The following is a 24,319-nucleotide window of genomic DNA, read 5'->3' as shown; positions in this document are numbered from 1 at the left end:
ATTACCTTTCTTTTAAAGATTTTCAGTGACCAAACTCTTATTTTAATGAATTTAACTGTTTGATAAAACCATTTTGTTTAAATCCAACAGAATATATTGGCTATATTCGCTCAGAAATAGATACGAATATTACTTTTCAAAAGAGGGAGTAGTCATTTATGCTGAGCACTGCATTTCTATCCTTACATACAAACAAAAACATGCTGTGTTGGCTTACAGCAAAGCGTTCGCTAGTTCGAGCCCCCCACAGTCCAAACACATGCGGTATACATAAATTGAATAAACTAAATTGGCTGTAGACTGTGAGTGTGTATGGGTGTTTCCCAGTACTGGGTTGCAGCTGGAAGGGCATCTTCTGTGTAAAAGTTATGCTGGATAAGTTGGCTGTTTATTCTGCTGTGGAGACCCCTAATAAATAAGGGACTAAGCTGAAGGAAAATTAATGAATGAACTAAATGTGAAGTAATAAGGACATCACTATTGTGCAGTAGATTGTATCTACTGTAAGATAAAATAAAAAACAGCTCAAAAAGTAGATTTAGTTTATTTTTTATGAACTTTTTTTGTAAATTATCACATTTCTAAAGCTTTTTTGTTTTATTTTCAAATTAAATGTTTAAAGTATGATTAAACCACTAAAATTAAATGAAGTATTTACACACACACACATATATATAGGCTATGTATGAATACTTAAGAAATAATATACTTATTCAATAATATAATTAATAATAATTAAAGTTGTATCATCCATAGTATATATACACAAACTCAAAGCTTGCTGCATTTTGTGAACAATTCACTGAATCAATTTCACGTTAATATATACACTCACTGGCCACTTTATTAGGTACACCTTACTAGTACCGGGTTGAACCTCTTTCTGGCTTCAGAACTGCCTTAATCCTGTCACATAGATTTAACAAGGTACTGGAAATATTGCAGTTTTGCTCCATATTGACATGATAGCATCACGCAGTTGCTGCAGATTTGTCGGCTGCACATCCATGATGTGAATCTCCCGTACCACCACATCCCAAAGGTGCTCTATTGGGTTGAGATCTGGTGACTGTGGAGGCCATTTGAGTACAGAGAACTTTATTGTCATGTTCAAGAAACCAGTCTGAGATGATTCACGCTTAATGACATGGTGTGTTATCCTGCTGGAAGTAGCCATCAGAAGATGGAGACACTGTGCTCATAAAGGGATGGACATGGTCAGCAACAATACTCGGGTCTGTGGCTTTGACACGATGCTCAATTGATACTAATGGGCCCAAAGTGTGCCAAGAATATATCCTATATCCCTCACACCATTACACCACCACCACCAGCCTGAACCGCTGATACAAGGCAGGACGGATTCATGCTTTCATGTTGTTGATGCCAAATTCTGACCCGACCATCCGAATGTGGCAGCAGAAATCAAGTCACTTAAACCCCTTCATTCTGATGCTCGCTTTGAAATGCAGCAGATCCTCTTGACCATGTCTACATGCCTAAATGCATTGAGTTGCTGCCATGTGATTGGCTGATTAGAAATAGGCATTGACGAGAAGTTGAACAAGTGTACCTAATAAAGTGGCCGGTGAATATGATTATCATACAATGGCCCTAACTTCTAATATTCAATTTGTAATATCAGGCGCAGTAGCAAAGATAATAGCTTTGTTTAATTGTACCTTTCACATCAACCTGACTGATAAACACGAGATGTCATCATTAATTAATGGAAACAAAGTCATTAAATTAATACACATGAGTCGGTAACAGAAATACAGTGAGAGGTAGATCGCTGGGGATTTTAACAGTAGATTCTCTCCGCAACTGTTGTAAAAAATGATAATAATCTCTGACTGGAGTGTTAGGGCCTTATAATAAGCTCCAAAAATAAAACTGTATTATTTTCAGGACCATGACGTATCTAATGCATATTGATTACGTTACCTGGGTTGCTTAGTAACTTGCTTGAGCGTTCAGATATGCAATGCTATTAAAGGAACAGCTCACCCAGGTAAATGTACTCACAATTTACTCACTCTCAAGTGTTTCCAAACATTTATGAGTCGTTTTATTCTGTTGAACACAAAATAAGATATTTTAAAGAAAGGTAAAAACAGGAAACCACTAGTAAAGAAAACAAAACAAATAGGCTACTATGAAAGTCGTGAAGGTTTCCAGCCTTCTTCAAACTATATTATCTTGTAGAAAAGGAAGTAATACACATTTAGAATATGTAAATGATGATATGCCTTTTATTTCTCGGCGAACTATCATCATGAGTCAAGCTTTTCATTGAAAAAAAGTCTGCATTTGAACCAATCAGCTTTGAGCGTGACCTAGCACGATTCATATTCATAATTCTAGTCTATGATTGGCCATGCGGCCGCGAGGAGGGCGTGGCTAGCTGCGCTACAGTGATGATTATTCATGTTGTTAGGGGAGAGCCCAGCAGCAGCAGCTCGGCCGAAGTTACAGCGAAACTTCCACAACAACATTAATAATGTTTCGCTGAAAAAGATGAGTCGCCAGCAGGACGTCGTGTTGACCGCATACACCAGCAACTCCGAGGCCGTACTGGCGGTTAAAGAGCCGGCGGAGTTTCCAGCAGCGAGGTGAGTTTTCGCGGTAACCCATTTATTTATTACGTTAACGTTACCCAGCGCACTGTGCACTATTTATGGCAACTGTATCTGTGGGCTGTGTCCCTAAGCACAGAGAGCAGCCTAGGTAGACATTATAGGGGGTAAAGTTTGTTTTATAATCGCACATTCGGACTTTCTCCTTTTTTAATATGACTTTAGGAGTTTTCTATATAGTGAAATCGTATTACGGGAGATGGAAATGCTTGAATTTTGTTTTTAGTGTTTGAAAGGTGCTTAGATTTAGAATAAAGCGGTTGACATGTATTTGTGTTGGCTTTATAATAAGTTGATTCTATTATGTGAGTTATGATGCTATTATTATGATGTTGGGGAAAGTTACTTTTGAATGTAACGAATTACAATATTGAGTTACTCCCCCAAAAAGTAACTAGTTGCGTTACTCAGTTACTTTTCATGGTAAGTAATGCGTTTCCTATGTAAATGTGTAATTCACCACACTTGTTAAGTGCTGTAAAAGGATATAAATGCATCTGGAATGTGCTTAAATGTGTAAGAATGCTGATATTAGCAGACAATGATTATCAAAATACAACATTTGCTGTGTTTCCATCCAAAGATGCAAATTAAAGTTTTGCACAATATCAAGATATGAGAGTAAAGCTGTGTTTCCATCCAATCAGTCAAAGAGAACAAAATCGTCACTTTCTGATTAACTGGCGGCAAATATCAAAAGTTAAAACGTAACCCATTTATTTATTATGTTAACCAGCGCACTGTGCACTATTTATGGCAACTGTATTTTTGGGCTGAGTCCCGCACAGTGAGCAGCCTAGGTAGACAATCTAGGGGGTAAAGTTTGTTTTATATACCCACATTCGGACTTTCTCTGTTTTTAATATGACTTCAGGAGTTTTCTATATAGTGAAATCGTATTACGGGTGATGGAAATGCTTGAATTTTGTTCTTAGTGTTTGATAGGTGCTTAGATTTAGAATAAAGCGGTTGAAAATGTAATTGCATTGGCTTTATAATAAGTTGATTCTATTATGTGAGTTGTGATACTATTATTATGATGTTAGGGAAAGTTACTTTTAAATGTAACAAATTACAATATTGAGTTACTCCCCCAAAAAGTAACTAGTTGCGTTACTTTTTGTGGTTACCTATGTAAATGTGTAATTTGCCACACTTGTTAAGTGCCGTAAAAGAATGAAAACACATCTGGAATGTGCTTAATATGCCAAGTTTTTTGAGTAGGCTTGTATTTTACAGTGCTTTCAAAATACTCAAAAATGTCTCCGTCAGTGTTGTCAAACTATTATATTTGATTTACCAAAGTCACTCAAGTGGCAATTTCACATCCGTCACATTCATAATAGAGCAACGTCACATCCATAATGAAGTTTTTACCTTAAAAATAATAATTTAAATCAAATAAAATCAGCCTTGTTTGTTCTATAGTTATCCAACTCTTATCCTTTTGATTAGCATTGCTTCTTTTGGGTTGTGCCGTTTATTTCACCGAAGGAAATACAACAACCAGCTACTAAAATGCATCACAGGCGGCTATATGAAGAGCATCTTACTAAAAAATCAACTATAAGTAAGGTCAGTAAGACTAAATTTAGTAGCTAGCAACAGCAAAGTAAAATTTCAGAGTTGTTTGCAGCTGTTACACCATATTAAAAAACATCTTGAAGGCACCATGAGATAACTAGTGCCATAACTACTGTTTGCTCCAGAGAAAAGTTTGTGTTTAATTTCTGAATATTAATAAACACATTTGGATTTTTGTTGAAGTTGGAGTTAGTTAAAATCTTGTCAGTTTCTTTTTTTTAACTAACACTCACTGCATTTTGCAAGAAGCTATGACACAGAATATTGAGCTAAGGCTTGACTACAAAATTAAGTCGCAAATCGAAATCGCAATATCTTTCAAAAACTTCGCTTTTCGATATTTTCCCCAAATTGCACAGCCCTAGTTTCCATCAGCTGATTTTTTTATGCGCATATCCTAAATGCTCATAACAATAGGTGGAGGGAAACGTAGCTATTGTTTACAGATCAACTTAATAGTGCTAATGTTGTTTTGAAGTCAGCCTTGCGTGCGATTTCAGAGCAAATATTCAAAGCAGCGTTGTAAACAATACAGAGAAGCTCATAAAAGTACATCATTATAATTAATCAGTATTAGCCTTTTAAATTTAAACTTTACTATTTTATTGAATGCCAAAGTCCGAATGTGTGAATATGAAACCAACTTGACCTCAGTTACATAGACATCTAGTAGACAGTGCTGTTGTTTTGAAACTTGTGCTGAGCTCAAAGGTCTGCGTTTGTTTCTGAATGGACAGATCAGGGAGATTCTTGCTTTGTTTTGGTGTTGTTAAGGCTGTTCTGGATGTTTTAGTTATGTTTAAAGGGACAGTTCAACTAAAAATAAGTATATTCTGTCCTCGTTTACTCTCCCTTTCCTTGTTTCAAACTTGTTTGATTGTTGAAGAAAGCTGGACACCTCTAAACATCGATTTTCGTAGTATTGTTTTGTGATGGAAGTCAGTGGTATTGAGGTAAAGTTGGTTTTATATTAGGGTACTATATAGTGTGATATGATTATAATTTATCTAGATGAATTATAAAGCTAAAAATAATACTTTAGTTAGATTTTTATGATGTTTTTGCAGGGGAGAGTGTCTGAATACCATATAATATCAGCAATGAGCAACAGATAAATGAAATAAACAATGATTTTTATGGGAAGTCAATAAACAGGAACAGCAATTAAATAATCAAATGTACATTTACACTGTATTGTTTTCTTTTTGTAAATTATTACAGTGACGTGAAAAAGTGTTTGCCCCCTTACTGATTTCTTATTTTTTAGCTTTGTTGTCACACTTTTACTGTTTTAAATCATCACACAAATTTACAAATTAGTCAAAGATAACACAAGCAAACACAGTTTTTAAATGAAGATTTGTATTATTAAGGGAAAACAAAATACAAAACATAGCCCTGTGCGAAAAGCCCTCTAAATCTAATAATTGGTTGGGCCGCCCTTAGCAGCAACAATTGCAATAAAAATGTTTTTGATAACTTGCAGTCAGTTTGTTTCAGCGCTGTGGAGGAATATTATCCCACTTATCTTTGCAGATTTGTTGTAATTCAGCCATTTTGGAGGGTTTTCCAGCATGAACCTCCTTTTTAAGGTCATGCCACAGCATCTCAATTGGATTCAGGTCAGGACTTTGACTAGGCCATTCCAAAATCTTCAGTAAGATTTTAGTCAGGGGGCAAAAACACTTTTTTTACACAACTGTAAATACAGTACAATTAATGTTTAGGCTGCACATGTTTAATCTATTATCCCCCAAATGCCTTAAATTAGCTCGAAATATAAATTAGCTTACTTATTTACAAGGGCTCTAGCTGTTCTATGTCTATTACAGAGAAACAAATTTGGTTAAAGCCTCTCACAGCAGTGAATGGGGTTTTTGAAGCTCCAGAAAGTGCACCCAAATGAAATCCACACTGGTTAATCAAGGCCTTCTGAAGCAAAGCCATGGGTTTTTATAAGAACAAATCCACATTTAAATACTATATAATCTAGTATGTGTGGCGATTGAGTCTACATTATTTAATATAACATCATTTGGATTATATACGTCTGAAAGTAGAGAGGAATATACAGCTACAGTAGGAAATATTTGATTTATTTTTTCATTTGTGGGTGTGCAGCTGTTCCTTTTCAACGATATATCTTGAAGGCAAAATTATTAGCTGCGAAATTTAAATTCTTGATCAGATATTTCCCAAGTGCTGTTTAACAGAGAGAAGGTTTTTTAGTAGTCATTTAGCAAGATATTCAGCTTTAAGTGCAATTTAAATGCTTCACTATGTTAATTAGGCAGCTGTTAATTAGGAGCTACAAACGCCTGTGTGTCAGCATAGTGGCAGATTCAAAACTCTAATAGTTAATGGCTGCTTCTCACTTAGGGCTGTTTATGCTAATGAGGGAGAGATGGTCACTAGTGGGCGGGGCTTTCCCCCTCTGATGACACGTACAAAGGGAGAATGTCAAGCAAACTGTTTCTGCAGACTGTTTTCATCAAGTCTGATTATAAATAACACAATTAATATTTTTTTTTATCATTTGTAGCTGGTTATATTCACACACTGCTGACACACAATTGGGTCTTAACCCCTTATAAAAGTGATTTTTGCTTAACAGGTCTTTAAAAAGAGGAATTAGATCTATTAAATCTATATATGTTATTATTTTTTCCTCATTTGTTTGAATGGTTTTCTATTGGTGGATCTCCTGTGAGTTTGATCCTGCCCTCATGCCAGTAAACACCAATCAGAGAAGAGATGCTAATGAAGAAGGAAGTCATTCAGGATTATGACTGTAGCGAATTAAGTTAATAAAATTATGAATATTATTAATTAATAATAACAAGTTATTATTTATTATGAATATTTAAATTAACTTTATCGTTATCAGTAGCAGAATTCTGTCAACAATCAACTGCCTGCATGATGATGAAGACTACAACTCCCATGTTTCTGTCACAGTCATCAAAATACAGCTTTGTTTGTTGTAAATACACGCCCTCTAGTGGACAAAATCACATGCTGAGCCTATAACTGCTTCAGTAACTAGTGACCAGTTGAAATATGAATATGTTTGTATGATCCAGCATCAAGCCCATATTGCAGATTAAGCACAGACTAGCTACACAGAACAGGTCGTGCTGGTGCTGCTGTGGTGTGTGTGTGTGACGTCAGGCTTCAATGTGTGTCGATTCGGGACGCAGGTTGATGTGTGTGTGTCCTCAGACGGAGATCAGGTTTTCTCCACATTCAGCAGCTTCAAACAGTCGACTCTGCTGGATCCTGCTGGCCGGAGCACTGTCTGAAGAGAAGGTCTCTGTGTGTGTGTGTGTGTGTGTGTATGTGCACGCACGTGTGTGTGAGTTAGTTTGAGTTGAGTTTGTGTGTATGTGTGAGAGAAATTGCGTCTCCTAGTGTGTGTGAGTTTGTTGTGTGTGTGTGTGTGTGAGAGAGATAAATGTCTATTTGTGTGAGTGTGTGTATGATGGAGGGTTGTGTGTATGTTTCTGTATGCGTGAGTGTCTGTGTGTGTGTGATGAAAAGAGAATGTATGTTTGTGTGTGTATGTAAACATGAGTGTGTTTGTGAGGTTGTGTGAGTGTGTGTGAGTTTGTCTGTGTATACTTAAGTGACAATTAGTGTGTTTCCGTGTGTGTCTGTCTGTGTATGCATGTTTGTTTTTGTGTTTATATGTGTGTGTGTGTGTGCGTGTGTATGTGTATACAGTATGTGCACTTATGAGTGCAACTGCGCGTGCATGTGTGTGCGTGTGTGTGAGCAAGTATATGCACGTTTGTGTGTGCATTTGTGTATGCATCTGTATGTGTGTGCGTGTGCATGTTTGTGTGCGTGAATGTGCGTGTGTGTGTGTGTGTTCATTGTACTCCATCCAGCTGGTCTTTTTCTGTCTGCTCTGCTTCTGCCTGTTGCTGATTGGTTGTTTGCAGACTCATTTAGTTTCAGCAAACTAAGGCATGTTTAAAAACACACACACGTGATGTCTGTGGGACTTTACACATGACAACTTAAGCTGAATCTCACAGAGAAACATGTCTGCGCCAGCTCAGATCAAAGGAAACAATTGTCTTTTTTTTTAAAATCGGCTGTTAGAGATTGTGTGTGTGTGTGTGTGTGTGTGTGTGTTGTGTTGTTATAACTGAACTCAGGTCTCTCCTGTGTGTGTCTGTGATGTAGAAATGCAGTGTGTTTTCTGTGTTACGCGGCAGAGAGAGTGTGTTGAAGTCCTGCGTCTGTCAGACAGGTCACTGATAGCGATGCTTGCCTTCACACTCAACATGAACCTGTTGTTTATCATTTGATGGTGATGTGAAATGTGGGAGCAGTGTGAAATGTGCCCAGACAGAGGCTGAAATCTCTCAGTAGTTCTGCCCTTCCTCAGTGTAAATGAACATCAGCTGCTTCAGCCCAACATCTACATCAGCAGGAGGATGAAGATGAACCCAGGGTGGACATTTCAGCAAGACAATGATTCAAAACACAGCCGAGGAGACTCTCCGATGCTTTCAGAGAAAGAAAATCAAGCTGTAGAATGGCCCAGCCAATCACCTGATCCAAATCCAATAGAGAATACAGAATAAAGATCAAATACAATATATATATATAATGAAATAAAAAATGGAAAGTTGGAATTTATGAAAAAATTTACTTGTAAAAGTTTCATGATGCCTGAATAAATTACAAAATTGGAGTAAAAAAAGTAATTAGTTCAGTCAAAAAAATAATGTAAAATTAAATGGTAGTTTTGAGGCATAAATTTAAAGGAAACAGTGTGTGTGTGTGTGTAAGATATAAAGAATGTAAAGTATCCTTGATTTCAGGTCTGTGCAGGTTATTGTGATGTGCAGTTCACGATAATCAGATCATCACTGTGAGGAGCAGGAATGAGTGTGTGTGTGTGTGTTTCTTTGTGTTGTTCTGTTTTATGGTTTGACCTGCACTGACATGGTAAACATCTCTCTGTGTCTGTGGTATTGCATAATGAGTATTTCATCTGCATGCTTTGAGCTCATTGTGTGCGTGTGTGCATGTGTGTGTGTGTGTGTGTGTGTGTGAGATGATGTTGATAATGTATGTGTGTGTGAAGGGTGTTACCGCCGGCCCAGTGAACATGACTAGTGCTCGACATCTCCTTCAGCTACACGCACACACACACACGCACACACACACTGTACAGAATCAACAAGCGTTATCACTTTTCCATTGACACGGCACACAGTCGTCCTGCACCTTTGAGTCTGCTTTGGAAAGTTCTCCTGAAGATAATAAATGCTGAGCTTGTCTGCGATACGGTATGAGACATGGAAGCTAGATGCTCATCACACCTTAGAATGCCCATCAGCCAATCACGGCACACCTTAGGATGCTCATCAGCCTATCACATCACACCTTAGAATGCCCATCAGCCAATCACGGCACACCTTAGATTGCTCATTAGTCAATCACATCACGCCTTAGAATGCTCATCAGCCAATCACATCACACCTTAGAATGCTCATCAGCCAATCACATCACACCTTAGATTGCTCATTAGTCAATCACATCACGCCTTAGAATGCTCATCAGCCAGTCACATCACACCTTAGAATGCCCATCAGCCAATCCTGGCACACCTTTGAATGCTCATCAGCCTATCACATCACACCTTAGAATGCTCATCAGCCAATCACATCACACCTTAGAACGCCCATCAGCCAATCACGGCACACCTTAGAATGTTCATCAGCCTATCACATCACACCTTAGAATGCTTATTAGTCAATCACATCACGCCTTAGAATGCTCATCAGCCAATCACATGACACCTTAGAATGCTCATCAGCCAATCACATCACGCCTTAGAATGTTTCAATCCATCATACCTTAGAATGCTCATCAGCCAATCACATCACACCTCAGAATGCTCATCAGCCAATCACATCACACCTCAGAATGCTCATCAGCCAATCACATCACACCTCAGAATGCTCATCAGCCAATCACATCACACCTCAGAATGCTCATCAGCCAATCACATCACACCTCAGAATGCTCATCAGCCAATCACATCACACCTCAGAATGCTCATCAGCCAATCACATCACACCTTAGAATGCTCATCAGCCAATCACATCACGCCTTAGAATGCTCATTAGCCAATCACATCACACCTTAGAATGTTTCAAGTCATCACACCTTAGAATGCTCATCAGCCAATCACATCACACCTCAGAATGCTCATCAGCCAATCACCTCACACCTCAGAATGCTCATCAGCCAATCACATCACACCTTAGAATGCTCATCAGCTAATCACATCACACCTCAGAATGCTCATCAGCCAATCACATCACACCTTAGAATGCTCATCAGCCAATCACATCACACCTCAAATGCTTATCGGCCAATCACAGCACACCTTAGAATGCTCAAATGGTCAATGTTTGTATTTGTGAAAAGTAGGGACATTACATAGGTTTCCATACATTTTATACTGTTCAAACCATATAATGTATTGCTCTCACCCCACCCTACCCCTAAACCCAATCATCACAGGAGACTGTGTGCAGCTTTACTCTCTGATTAAACTCATCCGTTGTGATTTATAAGCTTTTTGAGAAATGAGGACGTCACTAATGTCCTCATATTTCACCTGCTTTTTGTAATCCCTGTGTCATACCCATGCCATAATACAGATTTGTGTCCTGATAAGTCACAAAAACACGTACACACACACACACACTTGTTTTTTTGTATCGTTCTTGAAGGAAAGGTCAGTCGCCGCAGTCCTCGTATAATAGTTTCCTCTGGAGATCCCGCTTTGACTGGAGTCTGGCCAGTTTCAGCCGTTCCTATGGAGAAAGCAGCGGGATTCCAGAGGACTGCCAGAAACAGAGTTAGTCCCTCTGAAGAAGGCCTCTGAACAGCAACACTTAAAGCAGATGGGAGAAGTCAAATCTTGTGTCCTCAAGAAAACAAAACAACCAGTGCTAAACCCTATACACTGTGAATGCTAGAGGTCTTCTCAGGTCCTGAAATCCGGACTCGACCAGAATCAATCACTCAATCACACTCTGAAATAGGGTTGGGAGATGTCGACCAATTTGGCATCATACGATGTCTAATGTGAAACATCACGATGGACAATGGCATCGTCATCATGGGTGAAGGTGAATGAATTATTTATGAATAATTAATTAATTCATAACAAATTAGTTAATTGTAATCTACCATTTCAACTACCTGACCCGCATGGTGTTTGTTTTACCCATAAACAAATCAGATATAGACATTTTTCATGGCTGCTGCATGGAGGGCGCCATAGCGACCAGCTTCTTCCGGTAGAATGCTAAAAACCTCCGTTTACAGCGTGTACAGCTGGTCATTTGCGCTCCGAAAATGGGTTTCAATAACGTTTTTAATGGATAACAGAGTGTTTTTGTGACGCACAACTTAGAAATGTGTCTGTTAAAGCCGTTATAATCTGTCACATGTGGTTCAAGCGCGTCAGAAATACGAGAAAAACGTTCTCCTAGTTCACGTGTCTGCCGTCAGAAATACAGTGTGTGTGTGCGTTCCCGGCCTGTCAGCTGTTAGCTCAGCGGCTCTTTAACACACACACACACAGAGAGAGAGAGAGAGAGAGAGAGAGAGAGAGAGAGAGAGAGAAAACCAGAGTACTGGCATGAAACTTAACAGGTATGAAAGTCGTGCAGTTTACAAAAATGAGCAATAAAAGTCTGTTATTGATCCTCTGCTGGCTGATTTGCTGTTCATTCTAATCACGAGCCATTTGTGTTTTATTTCGTGTGTTGTTTTCACCACGGTTTGTGTTTTTCTGTCATTTCGAAATGACACTAGCCTATATTTTCACTTTGTCACAGTTATTAAATCAGTGTGTCAGTGGCACAGTACAGGCCCACACAGCAAAATTTCTCTGGCCCAGCTCTGGCCCACACAATCAGGTTTTGCTTGGCCCACATGCCGCAGTGAATTACGGTACATGACTGGACCAAATCTGGCTTCCAGACAAGGGCCAAACACGGACCATATCTGGGCCAAGTCTCAGCCAAGTTAATAACTCATAACTGGGCCTGAACTGGGCCAGATAGGTTGGTGTGTCACGATTGCAATGAAATTGATAAACCCATGGAGTGATGCGCTTTAGGCACACTATGGGCACGCTTTTTCTCAAAGTGACCTGATTGGTAGAATTTTTTTTTCTTTACTCAAAAATGATTTTAGTGTATTTTAAATGTGGGTCAAGACTGGCCAAACTCACATGGCCCACTTATCACATTTTTAAATCTGGGCCAAATACTACGTTTTTCATCTGGCCCAAATCTTGTGTGCCGCCTTAAAGACGGTGCCACCTCTGCCAAACCCGGGCCATGTTTGGCCCTCATGCTGTATGCCAGTGCCGGATGAACGCCTGCTGTGCCAGCTTTATGCCAAATCTGGGCCAGAATTCTTTGCTACTAGGGGGCTACGTGTGTGTGTCAAACGTTTTGGTGAATGACATTAGTTTGGGCTGGTTATGTATTTGAAATAAAGAGAAAACGTTGACTTTAGCGATGACGAGGCTTCATTTAAACTGCAGAAGATGCCGTCTGACAACGAGGGGGAAACGCCTCACAGCAGCTGTTTTCCATCCTATTAGATCGCATTTCTCTAAATGATCAGTCCAGGAGATGCTGCTGATGGACAACAGGATTAGTTCAAAGAGGATAAAAGCAGGTAAAATAGATTAAAACTATCGTTTCAAAGCTGTCCAAATGTGACTGTTCACACGCATCAGCTGCCGACCGGAAGTTCTTCGCATTCTCCTTGCGCATACACGCAAAGCATAATGGGTAATTTTGGTTCCAAGAAAAAGGTCTATAAATAAAGATAAGTTGCACAATAATTTTAGCGAAATCCTCGGATACTGTTGGTTGTGCACCCTTTTTACCGACCAACCGCCCGTGGAAAAAATGATTGACAGGTGTTAATTTGTGTGCAACTTATCTTTATTTATTTATGATTTGTTTATGGGTTAAACAAAGACCATTCGGGTCAGGTAGTTGAAACGGTAGGCTACAATTAACTAATTCGTAGGCCCACACAGAATCTGCGCAAGGAGAATTCTGCAGATTTTTAGCCCATTATTAATTCTGTTTATTTACTTGAGTAAATGTGTAAATCAGAATTTATTCAGTTTTTATTCAGTAATTTATTACTTTTTATTTAATATATTAAGGTTTTAGTTATGATACGCCGCTAAATACTCCCAAATTAATTCTGCAAAAATCCGCAGATTTTTACCAAAATTCTCTGCAGAAATCGCAAAAAACGTCCGCAGATTCCGTCTGGCCCTGCTAATTCGTTATGAATTAATTATTCATATTCATTATCCGCCTATGACAACCATGCCATCGTCCATCGCAATGTTTCACATTGGACATCGTACGATGCCAAATTGGTCGACATCGCCCCTAATCTAGAGCTAAAAATTAAACACTAATGCTGGGTGACACAACTTGCACTAGCATATCAGAATTTGTCCTTCAGTCATTCACATGGTCTGAATGTTTGCACTTTGGCATAGTTTATTGCTAGTATAATAGTATGATGTAAACTTGTTTTAAGTATACCAGAGTCTTTAGTTTTGAGCGAGCTAGTTTGGCTAATTGGGATCCAAATAAACTCAAAAACCGTCCAGTCCTCTTTCTCTCCGTGAAACTGCTGCCGAGAGCAGGTTTGAGCGTGTTCTTCTGTCTGACCTTTAGCATGCGTCCCCAGTCCCCCACAGCACAAACCCTCAGTTAATAACTAAACCATCAACCGGCCACTCTTACTGTTTATGGCAGAGGAAAGGTTGTTGAAGAAAGCCAACCGTTCGCTCCTCTATATTTGCAGTGGATGCCATTATTATCTCCTTGTGTTTGACTGGCTGCAGGGAGAAGTGAAGACGTGTGATTTATTAAAGAGTCAGTTCTGTCTGGATTCTCTTATTTTAAAGACACACTGAGTCAACATTGCTGGCAAAGCTATTTCTAGCTGATATTCTTCTTTTTCTTCTTCTTCAGAGAGTATGAATAATGTCTTTACACTTATGTTGACCAGACAAACACTGTTTCTGTCATCAGAGCACGAGTCCAAGATGAAACATTAAAAGAGTGAAGAGTGATAGAGATTTCATTTTTATTTACGCACATTTTTCTACATTTCACACATATAGACTACCTAAGTGTTAGAAACAACAAATAATAACGTGACTTATAGTGTCATTTGGTATTATATAAGTCACTTATATGAAAGGCAAAGGCCTCTAGATGATGGTTTTTTGAGCACAATAAAACATGATCATGCCTTGATCTTTAATGATTTCATTAGGACAGTAAGATCTGACTCTGCTTAGACTAAAGTCTCATCACTGAACAGAAATAATGTCCAGTATAGAATATAAAGTGCTGCTGCAGTGGAGACAGAATGAATATTGTGTCTGACTCCATCATGAGCTTGGAGGACTGCATCCATACATCTCTGCACTGACTCACATCACTGATTAATAAAGTCATCTGGAATGAAGAAGAAAGCGTTCAGCAGGACTCCCAGAGCTCATCAAGACTGTTTGGATTCATCTTCAACGCCTCCTCCTTCATCTTACCCCAGACATGCTCAATAATGTTCATGTCTGGTGACTAGGTGGGCCATTCCTTGAGCAGCTTGACCGTCTCTGCTTTCAGGGGCTTTGATGTGGAGGCTGAAGTATGAGAAGGAGCGCTATCCTGCTGGAGAATTGTCCCTCTCCTGTGGTTTGTAATGTAATGGGCAGCACAAATGTCTTGATCCCTCAGGCTGTTGATGTTGATCATCCACTCTGCAGATCTCATAGTCCCAACCCATGATTTTTCCTACACCAAACTTGACTGATTTCTGTGAGAATGTTGGGTCCATGCGGGTCCATATATATTTATTTCTGGCATCCATCTGTCCATCCATCCATCAATCCACCTTTTTTGTAATGTTTTTGGGAATTATTTAGTTTTTATTTCCTGTTTTCCTTATTTAGTCATTTTATAAAAAACTTCTTGATTCTTTCACCCTTAGTAATCTCTAACAATTTGTGTTTTAGGAGGCAAAAGTGCTTTTTTAGCTCAACTATAATTCTGATATATATATATATATATATATATATATATATATATATATATATATATATATATATATATATATATATATATATATATATATATATATACATATATATATATATATATATATATATATATATATATACATATATATATATATATATATATATATATATATATATATATATATATATATATATACATATATATATATATATATATATACATACATATATATATATATATATATATATATATATATATATATATATATATATATATATATATATACATATATATATATATATATATATATATATATATATATATACACACACACACACACATATATATATATATATACATATATATATATATATATATATATATATATATATATATATATATACACACACACATATATATATATATATATACATATATATATATATATATATATATATATATATATATATATATATACATATATATACGTATACATATATATATATATATATATATATATATATATATATATATATATATATATATATATATATATATATATATATGTATGTATGTATGTATGTATGTATATATATATATATATATATATATATATGTGTATGTATATATATATATATATATATATATATATATATATATATATATATATATATATATATATATATATATAAATCATGCACACATATACTGAATGAAACAGATGTGACCTCTTGTCTTTGTCACTTATTCTTCTTTCTGAAAAACAGTGAAATAGAGCAGTCATCATTTAGTCTGACCCATCTGCACAAGACAACCTCTAAACACTTGAAGAGATTCAGGATGCAGAATCGGCTCATTTATGGTGTTTACTGGTGTTGTGTACGCCGTATTAGGAGGAGGAGGAGAATGAATGACTCTTTCTTTTCTTTCTTCAGCCTCCGCTCTGATGGCACATTACTGACTGTGATTCATCCAAAGAGATGCTCTTTATAATCAATTCAACACGGATTTACATGTCATATTTTTGTGAGCAGTATATTTAATAATACTCTAAGTATTTGACCACCTTTGGAAAGAAATGATCATTATTGTGGAATGTGTTGCTTAATATGATAAAAAATACATTTGCTTCAAGTCAAAATTAAAAACTGGCCTTTTCAGATATTTTAATGACATATAAAAAACTCCAGACGCTTGAAATTGTCAATTTGTATTCATATATTGAAAACACAACTCATAAATGCACAGATCCAATTCATTGATTCAGAACACAATACATGAATACACAAGTACAAAGCATAAAATATTTACCCTAAACACTCACACAAATGCATCTTACGTAATATTTTTGAGACTAATCTTGCTCCATAATAACCGCTCTGTTTAAAGTGTCCGATATCTGCGTCTCCTGCCCCACAAAGCAGCCAAAGAATCGGCCTGACAATAGCATCTTTATTTCCTGGCAGGACAGAGGCCCATTTTTCAGCTTCTTGACTCGATCCGTCGCTCTTCATGCCTGCTGCTCCGTGCACTCTTTCTGAAGGAGTCATTCCTGCACTTCTGTACTGAGTTTCACCCCTGAAGTCCCCTCACAGAAAATACCTGTCAGTCAATTAAAAAACAGGTTTTCTTCCAGCTACATCGTCCCATCTGTTCCCTTCAGCAGGATATTTTGACAATTTTTTTTTCTTGCGAGTCTGTATAGCGTGCCACCTGTATATGTGTCTGTATATGTGCCTTTGATCAATGTAATAATGTTTAGAGCAGGACCTCCGATGATTATGCAAAAACAATAAAAGTGCTAAAATGATTATTGCATCATATCCCGCCCCTTTTCTGTGAAGAAAAAACACCAAACAAAAATCGTAAAAAAAGATGGTAGAAATTAGAGGTGTGAACCAACACTGCTCTCACAGTTCAGTTCGGTTACGATTATCATGTCATCGATTCGCTTCAATTGGATATCTCGGTGCATTGATGATGCTTAACACACACAATTTTATATTCTTCACAGCACAGCAATTCTTGTAATAAAATGTATAAATTAGTGCTGTCAATTGATTAAAAAAAACGAACTAATTAATCACAATTATTTTTTTAAATTATCGCATTTAAAATACTGAAACTTGTAATTTTCAAATGTAAACGCAAGACAAAAACTAATTCAATTCAAAATATATGTGTTTATTAGAACTTTTGTTTAACTTGTAACACAGATTTCTTCATGTAAACAACATATCCACAATGAGCCATCAAGATTGTTGAATTTTTATTGAATTTATTAAATGGGATAGCCTCTTGAGATGAATCATCTCATTTTCGAGGGGGTCCCTAAAAAGTAGAGTACAACACATCATAAAGTACATACACTTGACAAGACAAACAAACAAACAAACAAGCAGCACACTTCACCTGATACGCTTCCCACAATCCGAAGCCTAAATAAGCAACAACATATAATCAAAAGTACAAACAATTTGGTATGCAAATAAATAATAAACATTTAATTTAGAGCCAAATTTAATAACATTCGCAAGTTGTTTCCAGAAGAGAAAATAAATTAGCCCTGAAAAGAAGAAGTGATGCAATTGATCTAAAAAAAGAAGGGAGATTGTTCCAGTCGGAAGGTGCTTTGTATCGAAGATCCTGGCTTGACAGCCATATTTATTACAGAAATTAAAACACAGGCATGTTAATGCCATTTGAATTTCAAAGCAATCAATGCCAATAAAGAAACAAAATATTCCCAAGTTGGATTCTAAGTGGACTGCAAAAAATGCCAAAATACAGGCATTGCAGATATGGAAAATAATAATAATAATAAAGTATTGAATACAAACCAGGGTTCAACGCTAAGGATTTTTTCTACTGGGCCGATTGGGCCAGTGGTTGAGGTTTATACTTGCCCTGCCAAAATTTTCACTGGCCCCACTAAAAAAAAAAAAAATTTAATAATGTGGCAAAATAATGTGTATGAATCTAGAATTGAAACATTTAAAAATGTTAATAAATGTATAATGAACAAAATTAGTTTGATTTTATGCTAACGAAAGAGCAGTATGAAAAATGTGCTGGTATTTTAGTGCAATTCTAAATTATTTTTATAAAAATGGCTTGCAAAACCGACAACTCTTCTTTTTTTTTTCTCCTAGTTTCTTAATTTAGTACCCATGTAATTGTCTGCTTCCAAGACTTTAGAAACTGACGTTTTCTTTTAGCCTCATAGTTAGATGTTGCCATCTTTTCGCTGTAATTGTTGTTACAATGTTATGAAAAAAATTGCATGCTAGGGGCCAGTAACAATCCTGTCTACTGTCCCGAGCGTCTTTCACGCTGGCCCCGGGCCACCGGGCAGTCCTTATTGTTGAGCCCTGCAAACAATTGTACTCATTGTAAAGTTGTATTGCTGTGAGTTGAGACCATTAGTTATGAAGTATAAACAATTTTGCTCAGTCCTCATTTGCTGCATTTCTAAGCTGTTGCATGTATTTTAAATGAGCATGAGCTGAAATCTGCACTGCTGGCATGTGTGTTTGAAGCCTCTAATATACTGATTTTCTAGATCTGACGTTTTGATCTGTGTGTCCCTGCAGCCGCAGGACCGGTCAGTATAATGTGCAGCGGCTCAGAGGGCCCGCGGCGGCCCCGTACCAGCGCTGCAGCTCGCAGGACTCTCTGGACGAGCAGGCCATGGTGGATTACTTCAAAGAGGTGGAGATCATCCAGCGGAGCGGAGATGCCGAGACACAAGAGGAGCTGCAGCTGAAGGTGGCCGACGGTGAGAAACACACACCCACACACACAGCTGAATTTAAAAGTATTGTCCCTCCTGTGAAATTGACATCTTTAGGATCAGTCATCCAGAAACATGGATTCTCCTACCACTGCTATGCTGATGATACCCAGCTATACCTCTCTTTTCACCCTGATGATCCCTCGGTTCTAGCTCGCATCTCAGCCTGCCTGTCGGACATTTCACACTGAATGAGAGATCTTCATCTTCAGCTTAACCTCGCGAAAACGAAAATGCTTGAAGTTTCTGCCAACCCGACTCTATATCATAACTTTTCAATCCAGATGGACGGGGCAACCATTACTGCATCCAAAATGGTGAACAGCCTTGGAGTAATGATTGATGACCAACTAAACTTCTCTGACCACATTTCTAGAACTGCTCGATCGTGCAGATTTGCACCCTATAACATCAGAAAGGTCCGACCCTTCCTATCTGAACATGCAGCTCAACTCCTTGTTCAAGCTCTTGTTCTCTCCAGACTGGACTATTGCAACTCTCTACTAGCCGGGCTTCCAGCTAACTCTATCAAGCCTCTTCAGCTGCTCCAGAACGCAGCAGCACGAGTGGTCTTTAATGAACCTAAAAGAGCACATGTCACTCCGCTGCTCATCCGTTTGCACTGGCTGCCAGTTGCTGCTCGCATCAAATTCAAAGCTCTGATGTTTGCTTATAAAGCGACTTCTGGCTTTGCTCCTTCTTATCTGCTCTCACTTCTGCAGATGTATGTGCCCTCCAGAAACTTGCGTTCTGTGAATGAACGTCGCCTCGTGGTTCCATCCCAAAGAGGGAAGAAATCACTTTCCCGAACTCTCGCGTTCAATCTGCCCAGTTGGTGGAATGAACTCCCTAACTGCATCAGAACAGCAGAGTCACTCGCTGTCTTCAAGAAACCACTAAAAACTCAACTATTTAGTCTCTACTCATCCCTTCCTCATCTGCAATTGCCTCTCTGGTTCTACCGCTAACTATACTCAAAAAAATAAAAATAAATTAAAACTTACATTACTAATGCTTTGCTTCTTAAACTTCACACACCTGAAACTTGCCTACAGCACTTATTCATTGTTGCTCTTATAGTTGTGTAAATTGCTTCCTTGTCCTCATTTGTAAGTCGCTTTGGATAAAAACATCTGCTAAATGACTACATGTAAATGTAATGCCTTCTAAAATATTAATTAAACAATTCGTTTAACAGAGAGATTTTGTTTCAGCACATTATTAAACATAATAGTTTTAATAACTAATCCTAAAAACTGATTTCGTTTATCTTTGCCATGATGACAGCACATAATATTTGACTAGATGTTTTTCAGGATACTAGTATTCAGCTTAAAGTGACATTAATAGGCTGAACTAGGTTAAAGGGGAAATGAAGCACTCAAGTTTACCTTATTTTGTACATTGGTTTCCACTTTAATGCAAATATATTACCCTCTTGACCTCACAACACAAACACAAATAGAAAATGCCCTGCAAATCCTAAAAGTAGTCACTTGTTCCATGTCGAAACCGAACACCTGAAGGTATATTTAGACTCAAACAGTTTGAATGCACAGGAAGAATCTACAATAAAGGGAGCTGCAGGAATTGTTTTTAGACTGAGACTTCCTTTGCTGCAGTGATGATTCTTCTGTTTCCTGTCAGAGCGGCATCAATGGCTTCCTCCTCACCATGACTGTGATGAAATTAACACATTTTCATACACATGTCACAAGTCTCATAGCGATCATGCCATTAATAAGAGGTTTTAAATACCGGTGAACGAAACTGCAAAATTTGGTACGGCTGGAATACCAAACGAGGCTCATTATAAATATGTGAGACTAATTTTTGCTAGGGATGCACAATACTGTTGGTATGTACGGAAATATTATGCCAATATGCTTTGCTAATACACAAGTTTTGTTTTGAATATGTATTGTATTGGATATCAGCAAAAACGCAATATCGTGCATCCCTAATTTGAGCTAAACCTTAAATATGTTTTCATTTATTTAATTAATTTAATTTTAATTACATTTCAAGAGTTCACACTTAGCTGAGGATTGATTATAAAGCTTGTTTGGCATGCTGTCCCGGGAGAGAGCCCTGAGCTCATAAGATCCTCGAAGATCCCGTTGCAAGGCGGGAGGGGAGTTTGAGCTCAGGTAGATCTCGAGAACTCCCCTGCTGCAGTAACCAATGAACAGTAAGTGATTGCTCTTTGGAGATAACTACATACTAGAATCATGTCTATTGTGCTGATTTAGATTAGTCAATTAACTCCATGTTTTTGGACGGTGGGAGGAAACCGGGGAACCCGGGGGAAACCCACGTGAGCATGGGGAGAAAGTGCAAACTCCACACAGAAACGTTTGCTGGTTTGGTAAAGCCTGGAACCAGAGACGTTCTTGCTGTGAGGCAACAGTGCTAACCACTGGGCCACCGTGTCACCCATCTAGGAAGGAGGAGGAGTAGGGGTGGAAGGGGGGATTCTTCAAAACAAAGATAGCAGTGGAATGTAACCCAGGGTATTTATAGTAGTTTAGGAGTCGTCTGATTGGTGCATTGTGAATTGGATAATGCGGATCCAGCCGCTAGCAATCATAAGCACGTGACCCTCTCAAAATGAGTTTATACATAAACTTCACTTAATAACAACCCCAAATCAGAAGAAGTTTGGGCAATATGGAAAGCGCTAATAAAACAGAAGGTAGTGATTTCCCCATTTGCTTTGAATTGTATTTCATTGCAAATCATATGAACACAAAATATTTGATGTTTTGTCTGGTCAACTTCATTCCTTCCTTCATTCAGTCATTTTCTTTTCGGCTTAGTCCCTTTATTACTCTGGGAACCAGTGGTGTAGTCCTTGCTATACGCACGTATACTCGGCATGCTTACTTTTTTCCACAAGCTGTTTGGGTATTACCACTTCTGAGGATCAATAATTGCGTATACCCTAGGGATACTCACTTGTTTTTCTGTCTAAACTTCCCTAATTTACGTGTATTCACGTCCCCTTGAACTGTATACCGAATCTTTTTTACCTCGCGTCTTAATTCCCCGCCCCCTGACGAGCGCAGCAGCTATGAGAAAATTTCGTGAGAGTTTTTCGAAGACCCTGACAACTGAATGAGCGACGTCTTGCTGAAACGTTCAGGTACATTTATTAAACAGCATGGGTGTCGCTTTCGCCCTCCTATATTTCTATACTAATTCTAAAAGTTTTGTGATTTAGCTCATGAACTGTACACTGCTAAATGATCGCCTCAGTCGTCTTTAAATTTGATATGAAAACGGCGGCAGGCTTCCGCCGCTCCGTTTTCAGCTTGTTTTTCATTTAATCAGCAAACCACAGCTGCGCAGAGCGAAAGCAGAAGGTGTGTGTTTATCGAAAAATTGTTAGAATATCTACTTGTACTGTATCATTTGTACCCCAATCAAAGGGTCATAGAGGAGCAATCGTGTTTCCCATCTACTGTTCCCGGCGCTTCCCTCATCATCGAATCAAATAAAAAAAAAAAAAAGAGACACTATTAGCATCTCCCTTTAAAACGAATAAATTTGTTTAATTTTTTTTTTATGGATAGTTGTCCCAAAAAATGAAATTTGTCATCATCATCATCATCATCATCATCATCAAAAAAAAAAAAAAAAAAAAAAAAAAAAAAAAAATATATATATATATATATATATATATATATATATATAGCTAAGAATTATTGACATGAAACATTGACTTTTGTCATCTCTTTGCCTACTTTCATTTAAAATTTTGGTCGGGTGTAATAGTACACCACTTTTTTTTTTAGGACTACACCACTGCTGGGAATGCCACAGCGGAATGAACCGCCAACTTATCCAGCACATGTTTTTTCGCAGAGGATGCCCTTCCAGCTGCAACCCATTACTGGGAAACTTCCATACACACTCATTCACACTCATACAATACGGATAAAATAGCCTACCCATTTCACCAATTCAACCATTTTGTTGTATTGTGATGCAGTTAAGAGAAACTGAATATTAAATGATAATCAGTGGGTTTGGCTTGTTTTTTTCTACTGCAAGCTGATTGGATATAATTGAATTGTTCACCACAAGACAAGCAATGTGAGCTACCAAAATCAATACAGTTAGTTTTGATTTCATGTGTACTTTAGGCTGTTTTTAGTCCAAAGATAATATTCAGAATTTTGAAACAGGATGTTTTTTTTTTTAATAGAAAGTTGAGCCCTTTATTAATATGTGCTGTTTTTTTCTGCAGAAGGTGAGCAGGAGGAGGCATGGCTGATGGAGGCGGGGCTAGCGACTCTGTTCGACCAATCCGCTTCAGACGGCGAGGACAGCATCGCTCTGTTGTCGACTCTGACCCGAACACAAGCGGCCGCCGTGGAGCGACGTGTGGAGACTCTCAAACAGACGCTACGCAAGCGCAACAAACCCTACGCAGTCCCCGATGTGCGGGAGATCTTCAAACCCTCAACCACTGCTGCACACAGTAAAGTGAGTGATTGCTGTATCTTGCATCACCTGCTATTGATAAACCATTGTTTGAATGTCTTTTTTATTTAGGATGCAACGATTATGATTATGGTTGTACAATTATAGTCAAAGGAATAATCACAGTTTCACGGTAGGGCTGTGCGATGTGGGGAAAATTGTGTACTTTACGAGAGTGTCACTGTGAACTGATGTAAGAATACTCAGAGCTGATATCAGCGAAACTGCATGTGTAAGTGGTTTATTGTTTACTGTAAACTTTATTGTCTCTTTTGGGGCGATTTTATTCCTGCAGAGTAATGTAATTACACCATGTACACATACACATGAGGAAGACAAACTCACAACATCAATAGTGCTACAAACAGCGACTGCGTCTTCCCATTAAACTTCAGCAAATCAATAACAGAGGGAAACTAAATGTGAATCTACACTGCAAAAATGCTTTCTACTTAGATTTTTGATCTTGTTTCTAGTCCAAATATCTAACAGTTGTTAAATCCGGAAGCATTTCCCTGCTGAAAAATCCAGTTTAAACCAGCCTAGGGTGGTTGGCTGGTTTTAGCTAGTCGACCAGCCTGGTTTTAGAGGGGTTTTGGCCATTTCCAGCCTGGTTTCCAGCCATTTCCAGCCTGGTCTTAGCTGGGTAGGCTGGAAAGTGACCAGCTAAAACCATTTAA

General features: G+C 37.9%; 2 protein-coding genes across 6 annotated transcripts in view; both read left to right on the top strand.

The window, feature by feature from the left end:
* ppil4 (peptidylprolyl isomerase (cyclophilin)-like 4) overlaps nt 1–24,319 on the top strand; it is an 892,903-nt gene that overhangs the window by 868,397 nt on the left and 187 nt on the right. The gene's annotated exons all lie outside the window — the stretch shown is intronic.
* arhgap18 (Rho GTPase activating protein 18) overlaps nt 2,427–24,319 on the top strand; it is a 48,523-nt gene continuing 26,630 nt past the window's right edge. For 2 of the 5 annotated variants that reach the window (XM_087297978.1, XM_087297977.1), the window contains exons 1-4: nt 2,431–2,615; nt 7,446–7,532; nt 18,952–19,136; nt 23,404–23,642. In XM_087297978.1, the coding sequence (XP_087154104.1) occupies nt 2,431–2,615; nt 7,446–7,532; nt 18,952–19,136; nt 23,404–23,642 (696 nt within the window). Of the gene's footprint in view, nt 2,616–7,445; nt 7,533–18,951; nt 19,137–23,403; nt 23,643–24,319 lie in introns of all 5 variants that reach the window. The other 3 variants (XM_087297975.1, XM_087297976.1, XM_087297979.1) reach the window with 3 other exon arrangements.

The sequence above is a fragment of the Danio rerio genome, chromosome 20 (assembly GCF_052040795.2).
Source record: "Danio rerio strain M-AB ecotype USA chromosome 20, GRCz13ab, whole genome shotgun sequence".
Classification (NCBI taxonomy): Eukaryota; Metazoa; Chordata; class Actinopteri; order Cypriniformes; family Danionidae; genus Danio; species Danio rerio.
This window is presented reverse-complemented; position numbering and strand designations above follow the sequence as displayed.